Below are 16,900 nucleotides of genomic sequence, written 5' to 3' on the forward strand. Positions count from 1 at the left end.
CTCTGCCAATAACATCTAGTTTTCCCCTCCCCACTCAGAAATTGCTTGAGGAATTGCTTTTAGCTAAGAAGCTATTTTTGTTTCGTTTTGACGATTTTAATTGATAACAATCACAATAAGGTACTTAATTGTTAATCAGAAATTATTTTATATTGAATTTAAAAAATGTCTGCATTGGGCCTTTAAGACCAACCAGCATGTCTTAGTGGTAATACAGTTTTTTTATGTCAATGATTTTGTCAGTGGGTGGGGCAGAGTAGTATATTATAGCCTAATCTGTAGTTTATCACCAATGCTCTATTAAAAGATTACCTTTGGGAGCAGCAAAACAGTCAGCGGACATCCCTCTTTTCTTTTTATATTGGATATTCTTTTTGGTCAGCTCCTGTGAAAAGTTTGGATGAGCATCATGTGCATTATACCCTCTATTTTCTATAGCCTACAATCATATTATGCTAATACAGTCTGAGTGTCTGACCTGAATGTAAAATTGTTTTGTATATAAATATTGCCAATATTTGCCTGTTTGTTTGTTTACTCTTTCTTCGGGTGACAAAGTTTGGCATAACAACAACAAATGTAGGCTAATCTTATTAAAATGTTTGGCTCACACATGCAATGTAATTTACTATGGTCTAGTGCAAATGCAATGTGTAGACTGATAGACTTCTATGTTGAAGTTTCACAAAAATGTGAACTGCAAACATTTCTAACAAATGTAGAAAAATGGATGGATACTTATAGTTGTTATTACTGCTGCACTGGTCATTGCATTTGAAAACAGAGCTGTTGAAGTGTGTGAAAACACAGACTACTACTGAAATTTAAAAAAATAAATAATGTATGAACATACAATGTTGTATGTGAAAAAATATTTTACCATTTTGGGGTATATTTTTTTCTGGAAAATCTTGCCCTTTGGCCCTCTGTATTTCTATGATGATTAATTGACAGGAATATCTGCAGAATGAATCTGACAATGCTGTTTTCCCTCAGGTCTTTGGCAAACAATAAATTAAAAGCGTTACCCAGGGATTCCTTCATCGACCTGGACTCATTGATAGAGCTGTGAGTTGTTATGCATGTGTGCATTCGATGTGTAGTGATTCTTTCTTTAACTGTATAAAACATGTATGATTGCTTTCAGGATAACTTCAACAAAGGCAGTTTTCAAAGAAAGACTTGAAGGACACGTTCTTATTTTTTTTCAACCAAATCTCTATTTTTTATGTAAATGGTATGTTATAGAAGAGTTCAGACACTTTTTTGGCGATTTTAGTTTGTTTTGAGAAACTTTTTCTGCAATTCCAGGGTAGGAATAAAATATGTATTTTTACACTCTCTGTATAGTGATGCAGGTCTTTAGATGTTGTACATGTAAAATTGTGTCATTCCAAACTTTTTTGGCAACGTTGTATTCCATTGTGTTCGACTCGGGCAATACTTTTCTGGCTAGCCAGTGCATGCGCACTCTTCTATAACGTGTCATTTACATAAGAAATAATCATTTGGTTGAAAAAAGATTAACTTGTCTTTTAAATGTTTTCTTTAATGCTGAGCACAGCTCCCAGACTGTCTGCAAATGAACAGCAATGGAAAACCTTGCATGTGTTGCAGCTGTATTATACATACTGAATTGCTAATTTCTCTGGTTAATTTAACCTATTCTAATATTCATGCAGGGGAAGTAATCTAAAATTCATTATTTTGAGTAAACCAATGGATTACATTACTGATGACAATTTTAAACAGGTAATCTGATCTATAATGTAATACAAACCATCAAAATCACAATTGGAAAAAATTTCATCAGCATAACACTGAAAGTAATTTTGTGTTTCTCCTAAAGGTAACACATACAATGAGTTTATTTTGATGAGTTCTTGAAAGAAACATGTTCTTGTAAGGATGAGTTGGAGGTGGAAATGAAGAAGGATTCTTACACCCCTAACCACTACTGAATGCCATTCTTACTCTAGAGAAGGTCAGAAAGGTTGAGCGGTCTAAACTGAAGAAAGCCACAGGAATGGATGACTTATCTAATTCAGTTATGAAATCACCTAAATTGTTGCGAACACAATTGCGGACTCTTCCAGGCTTGTTTTGAGAACGGCATTATTCCATCTGTATCGTACAAATCTACAATCAAGCCTATTCCAAAATCCTCAAAAAATGACCCTAAAATCCCATTGAACTACAGAGGGATTACTCTAATTAGCACTGTATATAAATTGTATTCCTTCATTCTAAATAAAAGGCTCTCTCACTAACCAGAACTGCCTGGTCAGCTTGCTGATGAATAGAATGGCTTTAGGAAAGTCAGAGCCTGTATAGACCACGTACATGTACACTGAGTATACAAACATTAACTCAATAACGCAACTCAATATTAGGAAGCTATTCCTAATGTTTGGTATACACTGTGTATACAGTATACTGTCTCTAAAGTAATCCGAATGATAGAGAGAGAACCCATTTTTGTCTGTTTTATTGATTTTCAGAAGGCTTTCGATTTGGTTAATAGAAACCTTGCTTTTAGACAAAAATGGGAATTGATGGAAGATTCTATGATGCAATTAAAGCCCTGTGTAGTTGCCCAGTTGCCTCTGTACAGGTAAATGAACAGAGGACTGGATGGTTTCCCACTCTGTTTGAGCTCAAACAAGGTGAGGTGCTCTCCCCAACGTTATTTGCCCTTTTTGTTAACAACTTGGCCCATCAAATCAAACATGATAATTTAGGAGTTAAACTAAATGACACGACTCGGGACACTACTGTATGCAGATTATATTGTCCTTGCAGAGACTGAGCATGATTTACAATGTATGTCAATCTCTGGTGTACGAAGTGGAGATAGTGATCAACCAAGATAAAACCCATATAATGCACTTCAGGAAAAAGTGTACAATAAGAAGTAATCATTACTTTTCTTAAGGAGCAATATGCGTAAAGTACACTTGCTCATATAAATACATTGGTTTCCTTTTTGATGAATACATGACCTTTGAGAGGTGTATAAAGTCCATATCTGATTCTGCAGGTAGAGCGTTGGGGTCCATTGGTAGTAAATTGGAAATCTGTAAAGACCTTGGCTATTGTACACATTCACAAGTCTATAATTCACGTGTGTGTACTATATTGAACTATGCTGCTGAAATCTGGGGTTGTAAAGAAACCAAAAGAACTAACTCAATTCAAAACAGAGCCATAAGATGCTTCCTTGGAGTGCATAAGCCTTGCTATTCAAGGAGACATGGGATGGGAGCCCAATGAAATAAGACAGAGGGGTGAAATTATTATGTTATGGAACCGTTTTATCGATATGCATGAGGACAGAGTAACAAAAAAGGAGCTTCAACTGGGATAAAACACACAATTACCATTGGACAAAAGGAACTCAATTACATATGTTAGGAAGCTGATCTATAACACATATTTAGAAACAAGTTCCGATGCAATGTCATCCTGATCAAACACAAGTTAACCCTTAGCTACAAAAAAATTATCAACTGATACAGTTGAAGTCGGAAGTTTACATACACTTAGGTTGGAGTCATTAAAACTAATTTTTCAACCACTCCACAAATTTCTTGTTCACAAACTATAGTTTGTACATGACACAAGTAATTTTTCCAAAAATGGTTTACAGACAGATTATTTCACTTATAATTCATTGTATAACAATTCCAGTGGGTCAGAAGTTTACATACACTAAGTTGACTGTGCCTTTAAACAGCTTGGAAAATTCCAGAAAATGATGTCATGGCTTTAGAAGCTTCTGATAGGCTAATTGACATAATTTGAGTCAATTGGAGGTGTACCTGTGGATGTATTTCAAGGCCTACCTTCAAACTCAGTGTCTCTTTGCTTGACATCATGGGAAAATCAAAAGAAATCAGCCAAGACCTCAGATCATTTTTGTAGATCTCCACAAGTCTGGTACATCCTTGAGAGCAATTTCCAAAAGCCTGAAGGTACCACGTTCATCTGTACAAACAATAGTACGCAAGTATAAACACCATGGTGCCATGCAGCCGTCATCCTGCTCAGGAAGGAGACGCGTTCTGTCTCCTAGAGAAGAATGTACTTTTGTGGGAAAAGTGCAAATCAATCCCAAAACAACAGCAAAGGACCTTGTGAAGATGCTGGAGGAAACAGGTACAGAAGTATCTATATCCACAATAAAACGAGTCCTATATTGACATAAACTGAAAGGCCGCTCAGCAAGGTAGAAGCTACTACTCCAAACCACCATAAAAAAAGCCAGACTACGGTTTGCAACTGCATAGTACTTTTTAGAGAAATCATACTTTTTGGAGAAATGTCCTCTGGTCTGATGAAAGAAAAACTGTTTGGACATAATGACCATTGTTATGTTTGGTGAAAAATGGGTAGGCTTGCAAGCTGAAGAACACCATCCCAACCGTGAAGCACGGGGGTGGCATCATCATGTTGTGGGGATGCTTTGCTGCAGGAGGGACTGGTGCACTTCACAAAATAGATGGCATGAGAAAAAATTATGTGGATATATTGAAGCAACATCTCAAGACATCAGTCAGGAAGTTAAAGATTGGTTTCAAATGGGTTTTCCAAATGGACAATGACCCCAAGCATACTTCCAATGTTGTGGCATAATGGATTAAGGACAACAAAGTCAAGGTATTGGAGTGGCCGTCACTAAGCACTGACCTCAATCCTATCGAACATTTGTGGGCAGAACTGAAAAAGTGTGTGCGAGCAAGGAGGACTTACAAACCTGACTCAGTTACACCAGCTCTGTCAGGAGGAATGGGCCAAAATTCACACAACTTAATGTGGGAAGCTTGTGGAGGCTACCCAAAACGTTTGACCCAAGTTAAACAATTTTAAGGCAATGCTACCAAATACTAATTGAGTGTATGTCAACTTCTGACCCACTGGGAATGTGATGAAAGAAATAAAAGCTTAAATAAATATTATTCTGACATTTCACATTCTTAAAATAAAGTGGTGATCTAACTGACCCAAGACAGGGAATTTTTACTAGGATTAAATGTCAGGAATCATGAAAAATGGAGTTTACATGTACTTGGCTAAGGTGTTTGTAAATTTCTGACTTCAACTCTATGTTTTTATGAACATTACCAGTCAGAAGTTTGGACTCACCTACTCATTCAAGGGTTTTTCTTTATTTGTACTATTTTCTCAATTGCAGAATAATAGTGAAGACAATCAAAGCTATGAAATTATGGAGTACCAAAAAAAAGGGTTAAACAAATCAAAATATATTTTAGATTCTTCAAAGTAGCCACCCTTTGCCTCTATGACAGCTTTGCACACTCTTGGCATCATCTCAACCAGCTTCACCTGGAATGCTTTTCTTGAAGGGTTCCCACATATGATGAGCACTTATTGGCTGCTTTTCCTTCACTATGCGGTCCAACTCATCCCAAACCATCTTAACTGGATTGAGGTCAGGTGATTGTGGAGGCCAGTTCATCTGATGCAGGACTCCATCACTCTCCTTCCTTGTCAAATAGCCCTTACACAGCCTGGAAGTGTGCTGGGTCATTATGCTGTTAAAAAACAAATGATAGTCCCACTAAGCCAAACCAAATGGGATGGCATATCGCTGCAGAATGCTGTGGTAGCCATGCTCATTAAGTGTGCCTTGATTTCTAAATAAATCAATCATCAACAGTGTAACAAGCAAAGCACCCCCCTATCGTCACACCTCCTCCTCCATGCTTCATGGTGGGAACCACACACGCAGCGATCATCTGTTCACCTACTCTGCGTCTCACAAAGACACGGCGGTTGGAACCAAAAATCTCAAATTTAGCGCCATGATGTACACCCCTTTGTACACTCATCAGACCAAAGGACAGATTTCCAGTGGTCTCATGTCCATTGCTTGTGTTTCTTGGCCCAAGCAAGTCTCTACTTATTATTGGTGTCCTTTAGTAGGGGTTTCTTTGCAGCAATTTGACCATGAAGGCCCGATTCACCCAGTCTCCTCTGAACAGTTGATGTTGAGATTTGTCTGTTACTTGAACTCTGAAGCATTTATTTGGGCTGCAATTTCTGAGGCTGGTAACTCTAATGAACTTTCCCTCTGTAACTCTGGGTCTTCCTTTCCTGTTGCAGTCCTCATGAGAGCCAGTTTCATCATAGCGCGATGATAGTTTTTGCGACTACACTTGAAGAAACATTAAAAGTTCTTGACATTTTCCAGATTGACTGACCTTCATCTCTTAAAGTAATGATGGACTGTCGTTTCTCTTTGCTCATTTGAGCTGTTCTTGCCGTAATATGGACTTGGTCTTTTACCAAATAGGGTTATCTTCTGTATACCTCCCCTACCTTGTCATAACACAACTGATTATTTCAAACACATTGAGGAAAAAATTCCACAAATTAACAAAACACACCTGTTAATTGAAATGAATTCCAGGTGACTACCTCATGAAGCTGGTTGAGAGAATGCCAGGAGTGTGCAAAGCTGTCATCGAGTCAAAGGTTGGCTACTTTGAAGAATCTCAAATATATTTGTATTTGTTTAACACTTTCTTTGGGAACTACCTGATTCCATGTGTTATTTCATAGTTTTGATGTCTTCACTATATTATTCTACAATGTAGAAAATAGTCAAAATAAAGAAAAACCCTGGAATGAGTAGGTATGTCCAAACTTTTGACTGGTACTGTATGTGCATATATAATTATCATAATTTTATTTGGATACAGCCAATAAAGTGTCTTATAAGCCCATGTGGGCTGGTAATCAGGAATATGCATGACATTAATGTAAAATCAATCAAATAATCAATCATACAATGAAAACAATAACAGACCCTTTAGTGACGCCAAATTTTACACTAGTTAAGGGGGTGGAGTCATCATCTAATAGAACGAATTGGAGTCTGTCGATCAAGTAAGAGCGAAAGCAAGAGAGCGCCCGACCTCGAAGACCTACATTTGTCTCTAGGCGTCTGAGAAGAATATGATGGTCAATATTATCACATGCTGCACTTAGAGGGAGACGCATGAGTATAGAGAGAGATGCTCATTTGTATGTTTTATAAGTGCGGGTTCAGTGCTGTGGCGACTGATAGGTTTCATTGACAGAATTGGAGTTTAGAAAATCTGTAAACTGCTGGGCTAGGGTATGGTTATGCTGTGACTGATATCTGGTTGTCTGTCCTTGCAAAGTGACCTGCGAGGAAATGCCTTTGAGTGTGACTGCCGTGCGAAGTGGCTGATGATGTGGCTGAAGAGCACCAATGCCACGGTTTCCGATGTAATTTGTGCCGGACCCAAGGACATGAAGGACAAGCGACTGAACGACATGGCCAGCCTGCACAATGAATGCATCTCAACTGGTGAGGGAGCTGACTAATTGCAGTGGTAGAAAAAGTATCCAATTGTCATACTTGAGAAAAAGTAAGAGAAAATTGCTTATATTAAGCAAACCGAACGGCACCATTTTAATTACATTTTTTATTTACAGATAGGCAGGGGCATATTCCAACATGTGTGTTTAATAATCCGCCATATGAGAGGCAGTAGGGATGACCAGAGATGTTCTTTTGATAAGTGTGTGAATTGGACCATTTTCCTGTCCCACTAAGCATTGAAAAGAACTGTTTTCCTGTCCCGCTAAGCATTGAAAATGTAACGTGTACTTTTGGGTGTCAGGGAATATGTATGGATTAAAAAGTACATAATTTTCTTTAGGAATGTAGTGAAGTAAAAGTTGTTAAAAATATAAATGGTAAAGTACAGATACCACAAAAAACTGCCTAAGTAAAAATACTTTAAAGTATTACTTAAGTACTTTACACCACTGCTAATTGCCATGGTCTTACTTGAGCCCTCCATCATAAGGCCTACTTAACATAAACTCATTACAATGATAATATAATTTATAAGAGTTGCCATAAACTATGAGAAGCATATTATGCATAACGATAGTAGCACTTTGCAGGTTATGAGGAAATTCTCAAAACAACTGATGACAACAGTTTACCTGACAAGACTGAATTCAAACATTACAGTTTTGAATTTATGTGCAATTTACTTTTATTGTTGCCAGACGACTGAATTTAATATAGCTGCTCTATCGATCACTACATACAGGACATTGTCTGAATCTGTCATCCTAGAAGTTGTTTGTGTGACTTCAAAATGAGGGGCGTTCTACAAAACAAATTCATCAGTGATAGGATAACGAGCAACAGTTGATCCAGTGTTTGGGTTTTTCATCACTGGTTATTTGGATAAATCACAATTTTGCAGGTGTTAGCATCTTTCAAATTTCAGAAGGGGAGGGGACATTCAGCCAGTAACGTGCAAAGAGAGAGGGTGTAGCTCCTCGTTCCAGTTCCGCTTCTCATCTCTTCATCTCTTAACACGTGTGGACCCAGAACTTAATTGAGCAGCTAACCAATTACGTGAAACTTTAGTTCAAGATTAGTTTACACTACACAACATGTTTTATTACAAATCATACTAATGCTAAGATTTCCCACTCTCCACAGATTTTATCCACCATCAGTCGGTGCCATCAGAGTCTCTGTCTGTGGACACATTCTCTTATAAAAATGACGTCTATGTGGCCATCGCTGCACCCAACACAGAGAGTTGTATGGTTTTACAGTGGGACCATATTGAGATGAACTTCAGGACTTATGACAATATCACAGGTATTTGGTAACATGACATCTTATGTCACTGAGGCTGACATATTCCTCTCTCAAACACACTTGTGGGCAAGCGCACAGGAACATTTCAAATAGACAGGATGAGTGAAATTATTATTTGCAGCACGATTTATGTTTTAATTCTTTTTTTAATGGGAAGGATGTTTAATTTAACCAGAGTGTTAGTATACATGCAGAAACCTGCTAACACTGTATACACAAAGCTTTATTGAGCTCCAGTATCATATTTCCCATTTTTTTTAAACATTACATTGTGAATGTCAGGTGACAAGATCACTGCTTAAATATTGGTGAGTATTTATATGGGGATGAGGTAGTTGGGTGGGCTATTTACAGATGGGCTGTGTACAGGTGCAGTGATCGGTAAGCTGCTCTGACAGCTGATGCTTAAAGTTAGTGAGGGAGATGTAAGTCTCCAGCTTCAGTGATTTTTGCAGTTCGTTCAAGTCATTGGCAACAGAGAACTGGAAGGAAAGGCGGCCAAAGGTGGAGTTGGCTTTGGGGATGACCAGTAAAATAGACCTGCTGGAGTACGTGCTACGGGTGGGTGTTGCTATGGTGACCAGTGAGTTGAGATAAGGCAGGGCTTTACCTAGCAAAGACATATAGATGACCTGGAGCCAGTGGGTTTGGCGACGAATATGAAGCGAGGGCCAACCAACGAGAGCATACAGGCCGCAGTGGTGGGTAGTATATGGGGCTTTGGTGACAAAACGGATGGCACTGTGATAGACTACAACCAATTTTCTGAGTAGAGTGTTGGAGACTATTTTGTAGATGACATCGCCAAAGTCAAAGATCGGTAGGATAGTCAGTTTTACGAGGGTATGTTTAACAGCATGAGTGAAGGATGCTTTGCTGCGATTTAATTTTGGATTGGAGATGCTTAATGTGAGTCTGGAAGGAGAGTTTACAGTCTAACCAGACACCTAGGTATTTGTAGTTGTCCACATATGCTACGTCAGAACCGTCCAGAGTAGTGATGCTAATCGGCCTGGAAGGTGCGGGCAGCGATCGGTTGAAGAGCATGCATTTAGTATTACTAGTATTTAAGAGCAGTTGGAGGCCACGGAAGGAGTGTTGTAATTGCATTGAAGCTAATCTGGAGGTTTGTTAACACAGTGTCCAAAGGACCAGAAGTATACAGAATGGTGTTGTCTGTGTAGAAGTGGATCAGAGAAGCACCAGCAGCGAGAGGGACGTCATTGATATATACAGTGATATACAGTGCCTTGCGAAAGTATTCGGCCCCCTTGAACTTTGCGACCTTTTGCCACATTTCAGGCTTCAAACATAAAGATATAAAACTGTATTTTTTTGTGAAGAATCAACAAAAAGTGGGACACAATCATGAAGTGGAACGACATTTATTGGATATTTCAATCTTTTTTAACAAATCAGAAACTGAAAAATTGGGCTTGCAAAATTATTCAGCCCCTTTACTTTCAGTGCAGCTAACTCTGTCCAGAAGTTCAGTGAGGATCTCTGAATGATCCAATGTTGACCTAAATGACTAATGATGATAAATACAATCCACCTGTGTGTAATCAAGTCTCCGTATAAATGCACCTGCACTGTGGTAGTCTCAGAGGTCTGTTAAAAGCGCAGAGAGCATCACGAAGAACAAGGAACACACCAGGCAGGTCCGAGATACTGTTGTGAAGAAGTTTAAAGCCGGATTTGGATACAAAAAGATTTCCCAAGCTTTAAACATCCCAAGGAGCACTGTGCAAGCGATAATATTGAAATGGAAGGAGTATCAGACCACTGCAAATCTACCAAGACGTGGCCGTCCCGCTAAACTTTCAGCTCATACAAGGAGAAGACTGATCAGAGATGCAGCCAAGAGGCCCATGATCACTCTGGATGAACTGCAGAGATCTAGAGCTGAGGTGGGAGACTCTGTCCATAGGACAACAATCAGTCGTATATTGCACAAATCTGGCCTTTATGGAAGTGGCAAGAAGAAAGCCATTTCTTAAAGATATCCATAAAAAGTGTTGTTTAAAGTTTGCCACAAGCCACCTGGGAGACAAACCAAACATGTGGAAGAAGGTGCTCTGGTCAGATGAAACCAAAATGGAACTTTATGGCAACAATGCAAAACGTTATGTTTGGCGTAAAAGCAACACAGCTCATCACCCTGAACACACCATCCCCACTGTCAAACATGGTGGTGGCAGCATCATGGTTTGGGCCTGCTTTTCTTCAGCAGGGACAGGGAAGATGGTTAAAATTGATGGGAAGATGGATGGAGCCAAATACAGGACCATTCTGGAAGAAAACCTGATGGAGTCTGCAAAAGACCTGAGACTGGGATGGAGATTTGTCTTCCAACAAGACAATGATCCAAAACATAAAGCAAAATCTACAATGGAATGGTTAAAAAATAAACATATCCAGGTGTTAGAATGGCCAAGTCAAAGTCCAGACCTGAATCCAATCGAGAATCTGTGGAAAGAACTGAAAACTGCTGTTCACAAATGCTCTCCATCCAACCTCACTGAGCTCGAGCTGTTTTGCAAGGAGGAATGGGAAAACATTTCAGTCTCTCGATGTGCAAAACTGATAGAGACATACCCCAAGCGACTTACAGCTGTAATCGCAGCAAAAGGTGGCGCTACAAAGTATTAACTTAAGGGGGCTGAATAATTTTGCACGCCCAAGTTTTCTGTTTTTTATTTGTTAAAAAGTTTGAAATATCCAATAAATGTCGTTCCACTTCATGATTGTGTCCCACTTGTTGTTGATTCTTCACAAAAAAATACAGTTTTATATCTTTATGTTTGAAGCCTGAAATGTGGCAAAAGGTCGCAAAGTTCAATGGGGCCGAATACTTTCGCAAGGCACTGTACATAGAACATAAATCATATACATATACAGAGAACATAAATTGTGCTGCATATTTATCAGCAATAATTTTGTGGTTTATATCTAGTGCCATTTCTCTTCCTTATCCTTAATTAATATATTTCCAGTATTTTAAAGCCAATAAACTATCATTTGAATTTCTAAATGTGTGTATTCTGTGTCTCAAATCTTAGGCCAGTCAATCGTTGGGTGCAAATCGGTCATCATCCAGAACCAGGTCTTTGTCATAGTGGCCCAGCTCTTTGGTGGTTCTCACATATACAAGTTTGATGAAGACCAGAGCAGGTTCAGCAAGTTTCAGGATATTGAGGTATCCAAGATCTCCAAGCCCAACGACATTGAAGCCTTCCAGATTGCTGGCGAGTGGTTCTTTGTGATTGCCGATAGCTCAAAGGCGGGGCTCTCCACTCTCTACAAGTGGAACGACAAGGGCTTCTACTCCTATCAGTCCCTGCATGAGTGGTTCCGTGACACTGACGCTGAGTTTGTGGATCTGGATGGCAAGTCCCACCTCATCTTGGCCAGCCGCTCCCAGGTGCCTGTAATCTACCAGTGGAGCAGGAATGCCCAGACGTTTGCCCTGCAGGGAGAGATCCCCAACATGGAGGATGTGGTGGCCGTCAAGACCTTCCGAGTCAAGGAGGACCTCTACCTGGCCATGACACGCTATATAGGTGACTCTAAGGTACTCCGCTGGAGTGGCAAACAGTTTATGGAGATCCAATCCCTGCCCTCACGAGGTGCTATGATTCTCCAGCCATTCTCCTTCAAAGAGCGCCACTATCTGGCCCTGGGCAGCGACTTTACCTTCTCACAGATCTACCTGTGGGACGCTGATAAGAAACTCTTTGAGCGCTTCAAAGAGGTGTACATCATGGCGCCACGTTCCTTTACCGTGGTATCCACCGACCGCCGGGACTTCATTTTCTCCTCCAGCTTCAAGGGCAATACACAGATCTTCGAGCATATCATCATCGACTTGAGCTTATGAGATTTCCAGGGCTTCAGCCCCTGCATCTTATGTCTTCCATTATAAATGTTGACATTTTTGTGGGGAAAGGAGGGAGAAGGGTACAAGAGAGGGAGAGGTAACTCAAGCAGCATTATCAAATATTTTTTCCTATTAAGCACCTCTTGTGTTTGTATAGCATTTTTAAGTCGGTCATGTCCCTACTGTTCTATGGACTTTTACGCACAAGTAATCTCGGTTAACCCAGAACTAAAATCTCAAGTCAATTTGGTCACCTCTGTGATTAAGTTGTAGATCTATACGTGGTAGTTACGGTTTGCAAAGTCTTGCAAAAGGAAACTCTCAGCCAAGTCTTTTCCTTTTCCACAATGTACATTGCCTTATCAGCACAGGCGTTTTAGTGTTTTGTTTGTCCTGCTGCCTCGCCACCTAGCTATGAATAGTAATCACTCCCAACTGCTTTGTAGATACAGGGAAAAGTCGCAGCAGCACAAACCTTTAATAACAATATTATGTGACACAGAACCATTGTGATCCCGAACCCAGAACTCTTAAACAATCATTAGCAGTGCACATTTATGTTTGTATTTTGTTTATATCGTCTATATAAGCAGTTTCACAAATATTTGGGGATTTACAAAAGTTTTCATTGCTCATATTTGTTCTTTATTCCACAAATGTACAATTACTCAAGACCCTAAACAAGTCCTTGCTGCAGAGTACAACTAGATATGTGTGTATTGATTGACTAAGGGCTATATTCAATCAGATCTGCTTTAGCCAACAACCATATAGCTTATTTTTGGGGCTGTGTCAGAGGTGGAACTGCGTTAGATCTGTCAAATCCACAAGCAGCACATGCCATTATACCTAAAGCAGACATCGCCATTGGCTGCATGGAGTCACATTACGAGATATCCCATGCAGCCTTGTTGACAAGTTCAAACACTGGAATGTGAGATGTAATCTAGAGCTCAATTAGGCTGATAGACATTTTTTTTCGTTTGAATGATTTTCAATTTGAACATCATTATTTCTACAGTGTATATATATATAGCCTACACTTTCTCATTCTGAACTTCTAACGCAAGTAGGATGGTTGTGGCTTCGTAACAATGATCTGCTCATCTGCTCACCGATTTGACAGCTACAACGCAGTTACACCTCCGACACCTACAAAACATCAGTAATGCGGGTTTTGGCTGTTGCCAGTTAACTCTTGATCTTATTGAGTCTATGCCTGAGGCCTCATCATAGATATTGACTATGCTAGTTTGATTATTAAAAACATTGACCAAATAAGTCAACATTAATGCTCTACAGATGTATTCTTTTGAAGAATAATGATACATATTAACATATTAACACATACTTTCTGACAGAAAGTATGATCGCATTCTCCCTCCATATTGCACAGCTTGTGCTTTGCTGGTCAGTCTCATGTACTAACTCATTGTTATCAACTCTGTGAAATTGTCTTAAGTGGATCGAGCTCTGCCTCAAAACAGCAAAGTTACAGTTGGTGATCAGAGTTCAAATGAAAATGTATCATTTGTTTTGAAGAGAACACAGACACTATAATTGTATTGTATTTTTTTTTTACATACATTTCCCGGCCTCAAATGTAACATTTGCATAGTATATAATTTTACTGGTAGCGTATTTAACCATCATATGCCAATATTTGAGCCATACCTCCAACAATTCCTCTTCTAAAGAAACACGTGTATGCTGCGGGGAACTGTCCACTGTAAACTCCTGTCTTGAGGACTAGTAAAAATGGCTTTTCATAGAAACATATATATGAATGTTCTCTGCATGTTGATAAATGAGACCGACTAAGAGTATGAGTCTACTTTAGACTATAGGCTGCTAGAGGAAATTCCTGCATAGTCTGCAGCTCCTCAATTATCATTTCTTTCACTAGCAGGTTGAAATATCCAGTATACAACTGTGCATAACCAGCTAGCATTAGTATGGTGGCTAAGTGTGACATGTTTGCCTATGGGAAATCCTAACAGCTGCTTAAATTGTTAGCTGAGAGTTAAACCAGACTTGGTCCTCTACATTAGCCTCTAATATGCTACATTGTAAGCATGGCCCCAATGAGTCCAGACAAGTTCATGTACTGCATGTAGGCATTATTGATAGGGTTGAGTAATTATTTTAGCAAAACACTGACCCTTCCAGCGTCACAGCTCTGTAAATAACTTGATGTCTGTCTATCAGACAATGGCATGTTTTATGCGTTTTATAGATTTAGTCAACCTATAACCTGAATATAGTCAAAAGACCAGGCCAAATTAATTAGAAGTTCAACAGTCACCGACAGAGATTTAGCATTGTAAAGTATTTTTTGCGTGATTTCCCACAGCAATTGTTTATGCCTAAAGTTTTGATCTGTGATGTTCTTGCATGAACAGATGACTTGTGTAGGTAAATAATAATGATTAAATAGTCAATTAGAAAGTTGTACAGAATAATGCTGCAAATATTTTAACCAAAACTAGAAGGCATGAACACATCACTCCAATGTTATACTAATTTCACTGGCTGCTTGTAAAGTATCAGTCTAATTTTCAGATTTTACTCTTAACTTTTAAATCATTGCACGGCCTTGCCCAGTCTTATCTGACATGCTCGTTCCATATAACCCAGGGAGAACCTCCGCTCCCGAGCTGGCCTGTTGACAATACCAGTAGAACTAAGGCCGAGAGCGGAGCATTCTCTCTATCAGAGACCCATAGCTATGGAGTGACTTACCCTGTTAGGTAAGAGGGACAGACACAATTGAGGTTTTTAAATCACACTTGAAAACCCACCTTTTTACTTTGCCTTTAAAATATGATTTTGTTGTTGTTTTAGCATCCTTTTTTCCTTCATTTTTTTTTCTTAGACTTTTTTTGCCTTCCGTTTTAAAAAATCTCTTACCTTTTATTTTTTATTACTGTAATATGTGTTGTGATTTTAAATGCACTTCAAATAAAGTTTGATTTGATAAACGATGTTACTATACAATGTATTCAACTTTCTTGACTGACACATGATCACAGAAAATTCAAAGCTGAGCAATGGGGGGTGACATGGGACTGACAGGTATTGGTAAAAAACATACCAAACATCGGTTTATTATTTGCCATAATATTCATGCGCTGACGACCTGGAAATTTCTAGCACATGCTTAATGCCATGGTAAAGCCCACACAATTGACAGCTCATTATTCTCAGAAGACTAGCTGGTCCGGACAGCCTCTTCCTGTTTCATAATTTGTTAGTTTCGAAAGTAGTTTATGCTGGGTATGAAAAATAAACTAATGAAATAAAGAATTCTAAAAGCTACAGGGGATACAAATGAAAGTGATATTTGAGAGACCTCAAATATCACTTTTAGTTTGTGAGTGTGTGATATAGGGGTATAGAAAAGTTTATTTCGACATTTATAAAGAAAACGTATAACCAATAGCAGCTATGGTGACACTGCCATGTTGATCTGAGCTTTGCTGTTGGAAAACCACTACAGTGTCCGACTTCCGGCTGTCGCAGATGTACCCCCCCAATCTCACTCGTCAACTTTCGTCTACAGTTAGCTTCGTTAACCTTGAAACTCAAACACACCCATTGGCTCCCAATCGACAAGGATGCTGCCTTCAAAATGGGCGTATTCCACTCCTAAGGTACCTTAAAGAACCACAACAGTGAAAATACCCCTTTTCAGCTGAAAGACGATGCCCAGAGCTTACTCGTGATGTTGCACAACAATTTAAGTTAATAAGTCTTCGCGAGTTGAGACTGAGCTGAGCCAAACAGCCTTTTGAAGTCCACTTGGGTGCCCGAGCCATGGAGCAAATAAAAACAGGGGGTGCAAACATGCACACGTCCACTTTTTTACCAGATACAGTGCCTATCATAAGTATTCATACCCCTTGGATTTCTTCACATTTTGTCAGGATCTTTATAGGACAATGTCAGGACTTTCATTTTACTAGTCCTTAGGATGTTGCATGATGGCTGCTTGGGAATGTTCTCTGGGGGACGTTTGGTAGTTCCTTGTAAGTTACCAGGATGTTACTGAGGACCATGTTAGGACCATGTCAGGATTTTTTAGGATGTTCTCTGGAGGACATTTGTCTAGTTCCCTGTAAGTTACCAGGACATCACTGAGGACCATCTTAGGATGTTTGTAAGATGTTCTCAATACATTTGTTTTACCAGTCGTCAGGACGTCACGTGATGGTCCCAGCTGTCCCAAACGCTTATAAGAAAGGCTGACTGGGTAATTTGTTAAATATATACTATATATACATTTTTATTGGCCAAGTTTGTATTTGTTTTGTAATTTTTTGGGGTCAGGTACATTA

The 16,900-nt window shown here is 39.2% G+C and overlaps 1 protein-coding gene across 1 annotated transcript in view; it reads left to right on the forward strand.

Moving 5' to 3' along the window:
* The window catches only part of lgi2a (leucine-rich repeat LGI family, member 2a), a 37,050-nt gene extending 21,509 nt beyond the window's left edge, over positions 1 to 15,541 (forward strand). The window contains exons 5-8 of the mRNA XM_024373261.2: positions 997 to 1,068; positions 7,191 to 7,360; positions 8,519 to 8,683; positions 11,746 to 15,541. Coding sequence (XP_024229029.1) covers positions 997 to 1,068; positions 7,191 to 7,360; positions 8,519 to 8,683; positions 11,746 to 12,563 — 1,225 coding nt within the window. The 3' untranslated portion in view covers positions 12,564 to 15,541. The remainder of the gene's footprint in view (positions 1 to 996; positions 1,069 to 7,190; positions 7,361 to 8,518; positions 8,684 to 11,745) is intronic.
* The last annotated feature ends 1,359 nt before the right edge of the window (positions 15,542 to 16,900 follow it).

This window comes from Oncorhynchus tshawytscha, linkage group LG15 (assembly GCF_018296145.1).
Source record: "Oncorhynchus tshawytscha isolate Ot180627B linkage group LG15, Otsh_v2.0, whole genome shotgun sequence".
Taxonomy (NCBI): Eukaryota; Metazoa; Chordata; class Actinopteri; order Salmoniformes; family Salmonidae; genus Oncorhynchus; species Oncorhynchus tshawytscha.